This window comes from Macadamia integrifolia, chromosome 10, assembly GCF_013358625.1.
Source record: "Macadamia integrifolia cultivar HAES 741 chromosome 10, SCU_Mint_v3, whole genome shotgun sequence".
Lineage (NCBI taxonomy): Eukaryota > Viridiplantae > Streptophyta > Magnoliopsida > Proteales > Proteaceae > Macadamia > Macadamia integrifolia.
Window position 1 is genome coordinate 25,984,657 of NC_056566.1, and position 14,188 is coordinate 25,998,844.

Consider the following 14,188-nt stretch of genomic DNA (forward strand, 5'->3'; position numbering starts at 1 on the left):
TCGATCAATCGAGACGTACCCAATCTCAGCTTTCGCTCAATCGATCGACGAACTCAGACTCTCAGTCCAATATCATCAAAGAAAAGGGAAAATAATCGAATTTTTTTTCCCCCATTTTCTCCTTTCTGTTCCCCTTACTAGAGCATTGCATGAGCCATGACTGATGACTCTCTCTCTCTTTCTCAATATGTTTGGTTTAAGACTTTGAGATTTTTTTTTTTTAAGTGAAGAAGCCTTTGGTTTAAGGAAGGGGGAATTTATATAGGTGTTAACTAACTAGTAACCATGGTTAGCTACTTATAAATGAATGAGCTAACCATGGTTAAACTACATGCATTCTTCCTAACAACTCAACTCCCAAAACCCAAGAGAAAAAAAAAATATTCCATATTAATGATTCATTTTATGATGGTAGAGAGATTACAATGAAAATCTTTGAACATCAAAACTAGTAGTAAGAACTCTCGTCTAATAACCCTAATATGAATATATCAGTTTCTCTTGTTTCTTTTTCACTTACACATTAATACTTTTTTTTTTCTTCCCATAACACTTATACAACAATACATCAAAACATATAAATACTCCTCCAAGTCAATTTGATCAATTGGATATCATATGATTTGATTGAATCATACTAGGGGAGCTTTGCCCTGCATCCCACAAAAGATCAACGATGAGCTATGGGCTTGGGCCATAAAAAAAATATCTTATTCAAATTGCCACTAAAATATGTTGGAATAGGTCAATTTTTGAAACGGGCCAAGAATATAAAACACATAACATTTTTTTATAGCTATTATTAATAGTTTTTTATATTTTATTTGATATTAGACAAAATTTTTTTAAAGAAAATTAAAAGCTAGGTGGAATAAAGAACTATAGCTTGAACCACTAGAATATGAATCAGATCAAAGCAAAAGGCTTAAATTTTTTCTGATAAGTGAGAATTCCACCACTAAGCATTTTCCAAAGCAAATTGCTTAAATTTTGGATGAATTTAAACTAGGGGTGGATTGGAAAAATAATCAATGCATAAACATAATTTAGGGCTGGGTCATAGAAGGCCCAAAACCTGATCTGGGCCAAAAAAATCTAGGTCCATATTTAGGCCCATTTTCAAGACCCATTTCCAAGACAGCCTGAGAGAGCCCCAGGTGGATAGAAAAGGACACTCACGCAGAGCACAAGGGGTTCCTCTGGTTTTTTAATGGCGAGGGAGGAGAACTGAGGAGGGCGTATTGTTTCTCTCAGCAGAGCAGAAGCTGCAGTGGAAGTTTTGCGGAGAGGATGAAGTCAGGAGGAGGAGCAAGTCAAGAACCTCCTAAAACCCAAGAGGTATGCTTCCCTTACGATCTCTTCTCTTCCTAAGTTTGCTGTCGCCACAAAGGAATACATTTCCTGAGGATATTCAAGGAAAAAAAGAGAACTCTCTCCATCTCTCTCTCTCTCTCTCTCCTAGCGTGCCCATATACAGAAATTTATTTTCTGGGTAAATTTTTTTGGCTAACAAGAAATCATGGAAAGTATGTAGCCTTCATTCCTTGTTCTACAAAGGGGGGGAGAGAGAGAGTGAAAATCGAATTCCATAGATTTTAGTTTTTGAGAGAATGTTTAAAATCAGAACTGCTTATGAAATTTTAGGGGTTCTCTGCATGCATATCCTTATTCCTTCCACAGTGGAATGAAATTTTCTAGGGCTAAATAATTGGGTTGATTTCAACACATTTCTGTATAAACAACTTCTAAAAACTCTTGGGTAAGTAGATTCAAATCCCACAATTGCTCTCCTACTTTTACTGCTAATCTTAAGAACCCCCTCTCTTTCCCTTCCCCCTTCCAAGAGTATGCCTGTAAGTAATTCATGGAAAAATAATTGAGGGTAGCTAGTGATGGGGCATAATATACTAGAGATAAATAATTATGGAAAGATTGGCCATGGTGTGGATGTATCTGGCTTGGTTACAGTGACTAGGTAGCCTTCTGATTCCATCATGGTTAATGAATGCATATAGTCAGATGTCATTTCTTGTGTTTTCCTACCAATATCAGCAAAACAAGTGACTGTTAGTTAACTGGATTGCAAATTATGTCTGTGATTTCTCTGAAAAATGAGGACACCCACTTCCATAATATTTTTACTGTTCAAGGCTTCAAGCCCTTTTTTCTGTTAGATCCCATCGTCATAAATTGAGAATGATTTCCATCAGTACCTTAGATAGTGTAAAAATGGTGGAAATCTTGTTTTATTTGTTTGTTCGCTATGATTTTATTTGAGGGCAGACCTTTACTCAACGGTAGGGTTGCTCCATTGTGACCTAGTGGTCAGTCAGGAAACAGCCTCTCCGCGAAGCAGGGGTAAGGCTGTGTACATTATGATCCTTCCTAGACCCCACAGTGGGAGGAGCCTTGTGGACTAGGTACACCCTTTATTAAGTTGTTTCTATGACCTGCGCATAACTGCATATATGACTTTTGATCTCACCAAGGTATTTATGCTTCTTGCTTCATTAAAAAAAAAAAAGTTGTTGTACTTCTCATTTCAGACCAATTTCTCCATTTATGTTTTCCTTTCTATAGTATAAAATTACATTCTTTTAGCCTCATAACTTGAAGTACAAAAAATGAAGTATTTATTTTGCTGTATCAAGGTATTTATATTCTATTAGGAAGAAAATTTCATGTCCAAAAGCATGGCTTCTGCGTCTGCACCCTTGTGTCAGTCTCTCTCCTTCCTATGAAATGACCACCCTGCCTCCCATAGATAGAACCAAAAAGGGGCGCTGATTGGGACTCGCACAGGCATAGGAACAATGCTCCTAGACAGAGCACAGTTCATTCTTATTGTATTTTATATTCTATTTGTGTGTGTGTATTGGTAAGTGGTTCTCTGTCTGGGACCGCAGCCTATGCTAGTGCTCCCTATGTTTATCTCTCTCCTCCCCAAAATAAAGGGCAGAGATGCCTTTTCACATGAGGAGAGAGAGATAAACACATGGGAGGCTGGTGTAGGCCACACTTGCGGACAAAATTCTTTTATCCATATATTTTTGTATATATTTTTTTGCCACGTAGATTGAAGTGTCACCAAATGGTTTCTTGTTAATGATAAGGAGAACAAATAGATTTTCAAATTTTTCTTTCAATGATTCTCTGCAATGGATAGGAGAAACAGACCACCTTGAAGCCAATTATTTGTTTAGCATCAGTAGATGTTTAAGAATTTTCTAACTGGCTCAACTTTGTGTTGTCCATGTAGAGAACTGAATATGCTGTACAGTGTGCTGAATGCTTCAAATGGAGGTTGATTCCGACGAAAGAAGAGTTTGAGGACATCAGAAGTAGATTCATAGAGGATCCGTGGTTATGCAGCAAGAAACCTGATGTGTCTTGTGAGGATCCTGCAGATATTGAATATGGCAACAAGAAGCTTTGGGCCATTGACAAACCAAACCTTCCAAAGCCTCCAGTTGGTTATGAGAGAATCTTGGTACTTAGAAAAGATTTTTCTAAGTTCGATGCCTATTATATCACCCCAACGGGAAAGAGAGTGCGAGCCCCTTCTGGAATAGAGAAGTTTCTTGAAGAAAATCCCAAGTACAAAGGTGTAACCATTTCAGATTTCAATTTCGCAGTGCCAAAGATAATGGAAGATACAATCCCTAAAGATGTGGATGGGAAGAATAGCGCAAATAGTAGTAAGAGAATGACACCATCAATAAACGATGATGATGATGATGATGATTGAGAACTAGTGGCTTGTCATCTTGGCCTAAATCTTGTCAAAAGTACAGTGGTGTTGTGTAAACTTTTCTGTGTTTTTTTCTTTTCATAAATTGAGTTCTATGTGCAATGGAGCTTCTTGGCCAGTAGTCAATACTCAATATTCTCATGGTTTTACTTGGATTCATCAGAGAGCAGCTGTTTGTGAAATTAGGGTTTCTTGCAATTGACAAATGGATCAGATGCATGTTATGTGCTGATATTGTAACTCCTGTTTGCCTTTCTGATGCTATAGCACCCCCCCTTCCAACTGGAGGTAGAGATCAGCTAATGGGTGGATGAGGTACCTAAAGCCAGGGTGGTTAAATGGTATGTGGGAAATTGTTCTCAGCATGGCAGGTGCTTTTTTGTTGCATTGGCAAAGCTTGTTGAGTATCATTCCATAGGGACTTTGGGTTAAGTCCTGATTTCATCCTCCCTCCTCCCCTCCCCTCCCCTCCCCCCTCTCTACACAACCGATCTACGAACTACTTTTAGTTCTAGCCAACTTACCAAGTGATAGAATCAAATGCTTGTCTAGAGATTTCTTTTTCTAGATCATTGTCAACAAATAGTGGATCTAAGGCTATGTTTGGTAGCCAAGAGAAGAAAAGAAAAACAAAAAGAATCTAGAAAAGAAAAGAAAAGAGAAGAGAAGAGAAGAAAAGAGAAGAAAAGAGAAGAAATGGTGAGAATAAAAAGAGTAAGTACTCATAGATGAAGACATACCAAGTGCAAAGAAAAATTTTTAACTTAAGGAAAAAAGTACAAAAATTGTACTTTTTTCTTTTCTTTTATTTTCTTCTCTTGGCTACCAAACACAGCCTAAGAGAATAAATAGATTTTATAATTTTGTCTCTTGGCATGTGAAAAAATCCGCACACGAATGAATGAATTTTTTTCCAATCCATCAGGTCTAGAGAGTTTCTCTATTCAACTCAAATACTGCTTGCCAGTATGAATAAGTAGAACCCAACGTCCGTTTATCCAACATGGCAAAATAAAGCTTGATAATCTGATGAAAAAATTATGCCTTGTAAAAAGAAATGGATAACTGAAAATACAAGGGAGTTAACCAAACATCGGAGGGTTGATGATTGAAATTCAACATTATGACCAATCTAAACCGTTTTCCAGAAATTCAACATTATGCTGTTTTATTTTACTGCTAAAACTTATTTCTTTTATCGTCTTTTGGTTTCATGTCCACTTCTTTTATTTTGTTACGTGCCGAATCTATATGGTTGACCCCATTAAGTTGGGATGAAGTTATGGTAGTTGTTGCAATATTGTTGAAATTGCCACATCAATCTTTTGCATAGAAAAACATGTTGCCAATTTAGAGAAATTCTTAATGGACAGTTTTCCCAGTCAGGAAAAACACACACACACACTCACACTAAAAAAAAAAAAGTATGAAACAAATCAATTTTCCTTTCTGCTATCATCCACAGGTCACTCCTATTGCTTCAAAAAATGAAAAATTTACAACTATGAAACAAATCATTTTCATTAAACTTGTAAGAAAATTGCAGAGCAGGTCAGGACATCACCCAAATGAAGCCTGCAATCATCTACACTCTACAGCCTGCTCTAATGCTTCAAGATAAAAAGTTACATGGCAATAAGCTTAACAGGGAAGCTAACCCAAAAATGAAAGACCCATTTGTAAATTATACATGTTGAACCTTGCTTGACCATCTCCTCCATGAGAAAACCACATTAATCCATAATGTTTAAATCAGGAGTCCTTGGGTCTTACAAACTCATGATCACAGACACCAATACAATTCCAGGAAACTCCCAATGAATGATGGATTCCTGATGGGCTTCCCTGCATGTCATTCCATTTCTGGGTGTTAATCAAACAACAGTCAGCATCAGGGCTCACTAAGTTGCTGGTAGCTGGAGATCACATTGTATTCATAATCTAGTCAGGCTTTGTGTATTCAAGAAGCATATGTGGTGATCTGTAAATCTTCACAAGGGTCCAGAAAAGGACCTCTTCAACTTCAAGTTCTCCCTCTGCTCTTGCAGCATAGATATCCTCACAGATTGCTAGTAACCTACGTCCGACAAGTACATGCAATTTTTAGAGAGCAGGAATATATGCAGTGGAATTCACTTTCAATCCTTTTTTTTTTTTTCTTTCAAGAAATTTCTTCTTGTTGGTGGGGTGGGGAGGGACGGTGAGTAAAAAAATCAGATTTTACAGTTAGATCTGCCATATTTGAGGATATATGAATAGAAGGCATAAATAAGAACTTAAAGCCAGTGTACCTCTCACAGGAAGGCAGGTTCTCATAAGGTATTCTCATCCGCAGGTCAGAGAATTGAATTCTGATGAACCGACCAACTGCTAGCACAAAGGTAATGTAGAGACCCCATATACTGAACTTGTTAAGTGTATCGCCAAGAAAACCCTCTGGAACAGAAAAAAGTTATTGGAATAGAAAACTGCAGAGAGAAAAATTGAAATTCTATCTGCCTTTAGAACTAGAAAACAAAGTACTCTTTTAACTTACGAGGTGTTTCCTCAGAAACGACGACCGCCATGGGTCCTCTCAATCCTTCACATCCATTTGACTCTGATGCATTGATTTCATGGAAAGACCACCATTCCGGATTCCCACGATTCATAAAAAGATCCACACTGATCGAGTCATTAAGCTGCATGATTTTAATAGTTAGTGATGTTCGCATCACAACAGAATCATAATATTGTAAGAAACTTATGAAACAGCCAGGAAAAGGAGATGAGCAAAGCTATGGTAGCTGTAATTGAACAAGGAAACTGAGGCATTTTCAAGGCACACCACCTGTTCTAAAAGCCGTATCTCGCCAGAACCAGACACCCGGAAATATCTTTCAACATAAGATATCCTAAAACTGTCAGTAGTACCATTTAGTACTTCCTCGACCTCTGATGTTTTTGGAAGCTCTGGTTTTATTATATACTTTACAACTTCCTTGCCTTTCGGTCTATCCCTAATAAATACCCAGGAAAATATAATATCCATGTCCAAGGGGAGAGATTGAACAAATTTGGCCTGAACCACCGGGGGAACAAGCCACAAGGTGCTTGCATCATCTTGGCAGCATATCAACTGGACATCACTCTTGTCATATGAATCCAGATAACCTAGAGGATCCAGATTAATATTAACATCTGGCTTGTCCCATGAGCGTATCTCACAAAGGGTTGTCTGGTACAAGGTCAATCTTCCACCACCTGCCTTGATGTCGATCTGGACAATTGCATCTTTAATAGGGTTTGCAATATTTGTTGGGTTACCACTGCTGTACATCTGCAAGTATAATAGCAACAGATTTTATATACGACTCAAATATACCGCACAAGGAAAAGAAATTACTATATTATCTATTATCCCATTTATGTACATCAAATAGAAATATAGCAGATTTTCTCATTCATGTTTTTCTTTTTCTTTCTTTATTTCTTCTTCTAGTTCTTCTCATTTTACTTGCATAATACAGGAAACTAAATAAATACTAACAGGACAAGTTCATCATCCATTATACTGGTTTTTGCTTCAAACTTCGTCAGTGCCTTCTAGTTCCAGAATAACCGTACAAGGGCAAAAAGGACACTAGCATTTCACATCTATAAATGATACAGTTGTCACCTGGAAGCAGGAAAAAAATTATAAGGTCTACTTTCAGGTATTCAGTATTGGCTAATAGCATAATCAGAAAGTGATCTCTCATAGTATCCGTGATCCACCAGTACACATCATTTTGACCAACTTAATCATAGTTCATGATCCACCATTACACATAATTATGACCAACCTAAAAAGCTTTGGAATTTAGAACTGTTAATATAGGATGCAATGTGAAAGGTTGCATTTTTTTAATCTCGCCGTTTTCAAAATTTCTGACAGATTACTGGTGACCTGTAATATTATTTCTGGTTCTTGGAACAAAAATTCTGTCATGATTTTCAGCAAAGTACATTTACCAATTATTAAATCAGAACATTATGCTTTGAAGTTCCTTACCAGCATAGGTGCCCATATAACACAGATTAATATGAAGAAGAGACATATCCCATTGCAAAATTTGGTCATTTTCGTTTGCTTCTGTCCTTGCTGATGTCTAGCTCTATTCAAATCCGCATCACATTTGACAAGATACAAGCTTGAATGAATATCCTCCAACTAAGATAAAAAATAGGTATCAGGTTTTGAAATAAATATGCATATTGCTGAAACAACTTCAATACTCAAAAAAAAAAAAAAAAAAAAAAAAGTCAACCAAGAATTTGTTTTTTTTGCCATAAGTCAAACAATTTAATTAGAAGAAGTGCATCCAGGGAAGACAACCAAGAATTCATTTAAAGGCCCCTCAAAAATAAAAGTTATTTACCAAGTTATCAATCTATGCATTATGTAGTTAACTAGAGTAAAGCAAGCACTACTTCAACCACTCCCTGAAATTACCAAGGGACTTGGTTTTGCAGAAATTCCCAGCCGATTCATCTGCCCCACCATTGAGATTGTTGCTAACAAAGAAAAAGAAAAAAAAAATTGCAGATACCAACAGATGATTTGCACCTCGTCATTGCAGTGAATCACCGGGAAACAATGTAACAACAGATTTAGGAGTGGAGAAACGATGATCTGGCTTATCCGCACAGAGCTAGAAAACGTTGTATCGAGGAGTGGAGGAAAGAAATCGTGAACAGTTGGGACTCAAGAACGACGAGACGAGAAAGAGGGAAAATTTTATGCATAAATCGAGCACAAAATTTTCCAAGGTCTTTTCTGGTAAAAGCATGAGTTTTGGTAAATGTTTACCTGATATAAATTTTACAAATAAAAAACAAACTGTGGAACTTTGAATTTTATGGTAAAATTTTCATTTTCATCTATTTTATGTTGAAACGAACGGAGCCTAATAAGGAAAAAAATGTTTGTATTTTAGCTTTGACTTTCATCTACTGGAAAATATAGCATAGAGATGAGCTGCACTACCATGCCAAGCATAGGACTATATTCTCTCAACCAAGAGTTTCATTAAAGAAAAAAAATCCAATCAAATAAATAAAAAAATTTGTGAAAGAAATGCTGGCAAACCTGTCAACAGAAGCATAATTCACATCTCACCAGAATCATGTCATGCAATTAACACTTAAGAATATTGACATGGTTTATCAAAATATTGTGAGTATCGAGTGACGGCCCATACTGCAGCTGAGTTGATGTGGTTAAAGTCATCACTTCAAGAGTTGGCTTTCCAATCACTAAACCCATGAAGATGTTTTGTGATAATCAAGCAGCCATCTACATGCAAGCAATCCAATGTTTCATGAGAGAACTTTGCATATTGAAGTTGATTGCAATTTTGTTGAGATACAGTCATGAACAAATTGTTTGCCACCCCATTTGTGTTTTCTGCTGATAATGTTGGTGATCTGTTAACCAAGCCTTTGTATGGTCCTACTTTTAGAAGGTTGTGCCAAGCTGGGCATGGGTGACTTGTATGCTCCAGTTGAGGGGGAGTGTTAAATGGTTGCAATTCTGTACCGTGGGGGTACAATTATGTGTACCATGATAAGGGGAGTGTCCCTATCATGTCTGGTTAGTCCTATTGGATTAGCTTTGTTGGTTTCCTAGATAGATTAGATTTTTATTTCAGTGTAGCTAAGAATCTAATATTGCATCTTGTCTAGGATTCACTTTCACTATCTAAGAAAGAAACCCAGCTTGTAATCCAAGATTATAAATGGTGACTGCTGGGGTATCGACTGCACTATTCTCAGCAGTCTCTTCTTTCTCACTTCCTCTCTGGTTACTGGTTGTTATACTCTTGATATTGTCACACACATATAAGGGCATGAGTATGGGAAGAACTTGTCTATCCAACAGCTGGCATCTATCCACTATAACTGGGATCCAGCCATATAGATCTCTTAACCATAGAGCACCAGATCAGGTGATCGTATGTCCCATCCATCAAAGCTACCATGCAATTTTCAACCAATATTAACAGCAAGACTAGTAGCAGGAGTAAGAAACAAAGACTCATGCAGTTAAACTAAATATAGAAAGATAAGACTACAATTAAATTACCTTCAGCCAGTCATACATTGTCAGAGATGTGGTCGTGCATGACCAGTCAAGTACACATCGCAACTCATATAAGAAAGGCAGGGCACGGTAAAGTCGAAAGCCCAAGTAATAAACCTGTGAGACTTTGCTTGTCAAGAACTGCCGATATAAAGTGCTTTTATGAGGAATTCCATATCGTATTTGTATGGCCTGTAGTGCCAGAGAAACTGCCTTTGTGAGATAGATAGCCCGAAGTGCTAATCCTGCGGCATGTAGGCGTGAAGACTCCATGTACCAAGCATAGTTTGTGACCGAGTATGTAAAGAGGAAGAGGTTGGAAAGATAGAATAGAACTTTTCCCGTGGCAAATGAACATAGGTAAATAACGCGATCAAGCACAGTCAAGAAAAATAGAATCTGCAAGAAGAAAACCAATTTATCCCATCAAGAACCTAGTTTAATAGAAGAAGTTTATCTAACTACAATGATTTATGCAGATAATCAACTCACACACAAATGTTACAACTTCAACTGGCCAATACAACTAGCGAAAACAACAACTACTCAGCCTTATCCCAACTAACTGGGGTCGGCGACATGGATCCTTATCCTCCAATCAGCTATATTCAAAGTCACGCATGATACAAGGCCTAAGTATGCATGTCTTTCCACACCACTTCTCCCAGAGTCATCTTAGGTCTTCTCCTGGCTCTTTTAACTCCTTCAATTTGAATCAAATCACTCCTCCGTATTAGAGCGTCTGAATGCCTCTGTTGTACACATAGTTAGCAAATTCGGATTCGGGAATTATTCGGGTGGAGAATTATTCGGTTGATTAATTTAAGGATTCGGTCAAAAAAGCGGTCAAAAAAGCTTATTGGGTTTTTTTTATTAATTTTTTTTGTTTTTTGTTTTTTATTTTTTTTTGGTTTTTTTTTTAAATACTATTTAAGTGGACCGAATAATTCGGTTTAATTCGGATTTGGTCCGAATTATTCGCGTTTTATATTCACTTTTGAAAAAATCGCGAATTTTATTTTTAATTCGGATTCGGTCAGAATTTTTGATAAAATTCGGAAAAATTCGGTTTGGCCGAATAATTCGCGAATTATTCGGCCGAATTGATAACACTGGTTGTACATGGCAATGCCATTTCAAATGACTTTCTCCTAGCTTATCATGTATCGGAGCTACTCCCAACTCACTTTTAACTTGATCATTCGTTACTTTATCCTACCTGATTTTACAACACATTTATCTCAACATCATCATCTCAGCTACACTGAGTTTATCCATATGATGTTTAACTGCCCAACATTCTGCAACATTCATCATAGCCGGTCATATGATTGTCTTATAAAATTTTCCTTTTTAGTTTTACAGGAATACGCCGATCACACAACACTCCAGAAGCACTTCTCCACTTCATCCATCCTATTTTAATTAGGTGATGGTTAAATTACTAAATGTTCCACAATTGTAAATTATTTACACAATAACCACAGTAAATGAACCATGGACCCACTCAGAAGAGGTTCACAGAATCAAAACTCTTTTTAACTTAGCCTAGTAAACGCAGCACCCCAATACTGTATGCCCCCAGAAAGTTGACTAAGCAGAAACATGGTTTAATTTGTTAAGTTGCCAGCTATGAATGTCGTAAATTAGAAATAATATTAATGTCACATCCAATTCAAAATAATATGGTATAGAAACATTAAAGGATTGAAAGAAAAGACGTTTACCATCAATATAAACACAAACTCTTTTGGGAATTGATCCTCAAGCTGATACACCTCAAGAAATTGGCTGTTATGTTTAATGACAGATTGATAGAAAATGGCAACCAAAAAGAAGACTGTCAAATCTGCACCAAATATGTAGGCATAAAGATCAATCTCTCTTTTTCCACTGCCAATCACAGAGAGTATAGGGTAAGGGAATCCTATCTCCTCAACAAGCCCTAGATGTTGAGCTGTAAGAATTTCCTTTGCTACATCGGCTGCAGGAGTTAGAGACTTATACCACTCCTTTGGGGGACAGTCTGTCAAAGGGGAAGCATATACCACCTCAAAAACAGCCAGGGCCACGTTTGGGTCCTCTTGACTTCTTTCAATGCTTTGAACACGAACCCTGCTTGCAGAATGGAGAGAATTAGGGTTCTTTTCCTTGCATCTCTCATCATGAACATTCTTAAGTAACTTGGTTACTGCTGATTCAACCCTCTGTGGCTGAATCCCATCATCTGGCCACGATTTAACTTCCATTGAAAGCTGCACAAAATAAGGAGGAGATTCTGCTCCTTGTGTCAGTGATTTCCAATATCTACATAAGATTCGTATGATCATTCTTGTGACATTTTTTACTGGTAAAAGCAACCGCTGAGCTCTAGCACTCCAACCAGAACTCACAAGAACCTCTTCCTGGTAAAGGACTCTCCTCTTAAAAGATTTAAGTTCTGTAACTGACATCCATTCACCATCTTTTGCAGTTATTGAGCTCTGCAGGAGGGTTAATAAATATACCAAAAAGAGAGGCCAAGTGCCAACAACAAAAGATGATGTAATTTTATGAGATGGAAATCCTAATTTCTGCAGCAGGCTCCACTCGATGGTCAACCCACAGTGTTGGATGATGATTTGATACAGGTATTGAAGCAAGATAAAGACTTCTGTGTAGATTAGCATAATAATCCAAAAAATATAACTTGGGCCAGTATTTACACATAGGGCATATAAGAAAAGAGCTGCAAGATAGACCATCGAAAGCAAACTGAAGTTCCATAGGAAGCCAAGAAAAAAGCAACAGTAACACACAAAATCATTGTTAGAACGAATCTGGGACCATATGTAACGGAAGATTCTTCCTATCTGTGGGCTTGCAGCTTCAGATATGGTCTTCTCACTTCCAGATTGTAGGGACGTTGTTCGATCCAAACGCTCAACCCTTATATTCTGGCTCTGTAACCTTATATTCTGGCTCTCTATCTCATCATACAGACCATCCTCTGCAGAGGAGTAGTAGTCATTAGAATCTGAATCTTCTTGGGCTATGTTCAAGAAGCTCACAAGGTTGGTCACTGCCTGATTTCCAAATGATTGTACTCGAGAAACACCATTACCAATGAGCTGAACTGCAGATTTTAATGGGTTGCCCTTCGCTTGGCCTTTTCCCTTCTGTCTTCTGCCTAAATCCAAAAATGCACTATTAGCACCCTTTTCTTCAAGTTCAGTGATTTCATCCATTGAATTTTGAGCAGACTCAGCTGCTCTAGAGCTTTCAGTTTTTATACTTCTAGGAGAATCATGCATTTCAAAATGGAATAGTGAGTCTGTGCTGTTATTCAGATCCTGCCTCCTGATAAAACTTTCTTCATTCTCTGGGGTTGCAGTCCCTCTATTTGAGCTTAGAGAAGAAGTTCTCCTTCTTCTGAGGCCCTCATTTCCAGGACCAGCATTATCATAGTTTCCAGTGGAGTTTAAACTGTGAAGCTGGATTTGCAGGTTGAGCATCTCAGACTTCATCTTCTCCACTTGCAAGTTGCGCTGGTGTTTTTGTTCCTCACACTTACGAATATGCTGCAACTGTGCTGTCTTCCATGCTGCTTTCTTCTCTTGTTCACGGACTAAGGCCCCAATCTGCTCCGCTTCAAGGTATCTTGATACATAATCAAATTCCTGGGAAGCAAACATGTATGATTGCAGAGATACCAGCATAAAAATGACAATCTCAACTAGTGCAGATCTTGAAGTTATCCGAAACCCATAATCATATTTGTGAAATCCAATGACCTCATATACGTAATCAATTGTTTCACACTTCCCAGCACTGAAGTCCCCCAGAAAAGGAGATTGATAGGCTAGGGAAAGAACAATAAGAGCAAAATTGTACATTCGCAAGAACTTGAAGATTTTATTCTTCTTCTTCAGTATCTCAAGTCTCAATCGGAAAAATACGAGAGCAAAACCAAGGTAACCAAGGTGCAGAATGTCATACTCAAGAGTTCCAGTTATTAGAATTAAAGCAAGAACAAGATCCAATAAATGGCAATAGCAGTAAAGCCTCAGATAGTCTAGCAATGTCCATAGGCTTTTAGTTTCAAATGAGAGATCCCTCCAAACTGATGCATTCTTATGTTGAGATATCATTTGATGATATGTCCGTGAACCGGAGAAGCCATATAACTTATCAGAACGGAGTTTGAAACATGCAAGCATGAAAACCACATAATAGCTGATAAGCATTCGATGATCATCAACAATAAAACCTACAAAATCAGCACCAGATCTTATGTTAGAAGCTGGACCCAAGGGGAAAAAAGAAAAAATATGTGGATGGAAAGAGAAGGGGGG

At 37.6% G+C, this 14,188-nt stretch overlaps 2 protein-coding genes across 2 annotated transcripts in view; one reads left to right on the plus strand and one right to left on the minus strand.

Moving 5' to 3' along the window:
* The first annotated feature begins 1,178 nt into the window (after positions 1 to 1,178).
* On the plus strand, positions 1,179 to 3,988 carry LOC122090981 (methyl-CpG-binding domain-containing protein 4-like). The gene is made up of 2 exons (XM_042660758.1): positions 1,179 to 1,338; positions 3,260 to 3,988. Exons 1-2 carry the CDS (start codon positions 1,291 to 1,293, stop codon positions 3,746 to 3,748), a joined length of 537 nt encoding a protein of 178 aa, XP_042516692.1. The 5' UTR covers positions 1,179 to 1,290; the 3' UTR covers positions 3,749 to 3,988.
* A 1,190-nt stretch (positions 3,989 to 5,178) lies between these two features.
* The window catches only part of LOC122092334 (piezo-type mechanosensitive ion channel homolog), a 10,200-nt gene continuing 1,190 nt past the window's right edge, over positions 5,179 to 14,188 (minus strand). The window contains exons 2-8 of the mRNA XM_042662649.1: positions 11,582 to 14,136; positions 9,858 to 10,253; positions 7,785 to 7,943; positions 6,582 to 7,070; positions 6,288 to 6,432; positions 6,043 to 6,187; positions 5,179 to 5,828 (exon numbers count right to left, since the gene is read on the minus strand). Of these exons, the coding sequence (XP_042518583.1) occupies positions 5,693 to 5,828; positions 6,043 to 6,187; positions 6,288 to 6,432; positions 6,582 to 7,070; positions 7,785 to 7,943; positions 9,858 to 10,253; positions 11,582 to 14,136 (4,025 nt within the window). The 3' untranslated portion in view covers positions 5,179 to 5,692. The remainder of the gene's footprint in view (positions 5,829 to 6,042; positions 6,188 to 6,287; positions 6,433 to 6,581; positions 7,071 to 7,784; positions 7,944 to 9,857; positions 10,254 to 11,581; positions 14,137 to 14,188) is intronic.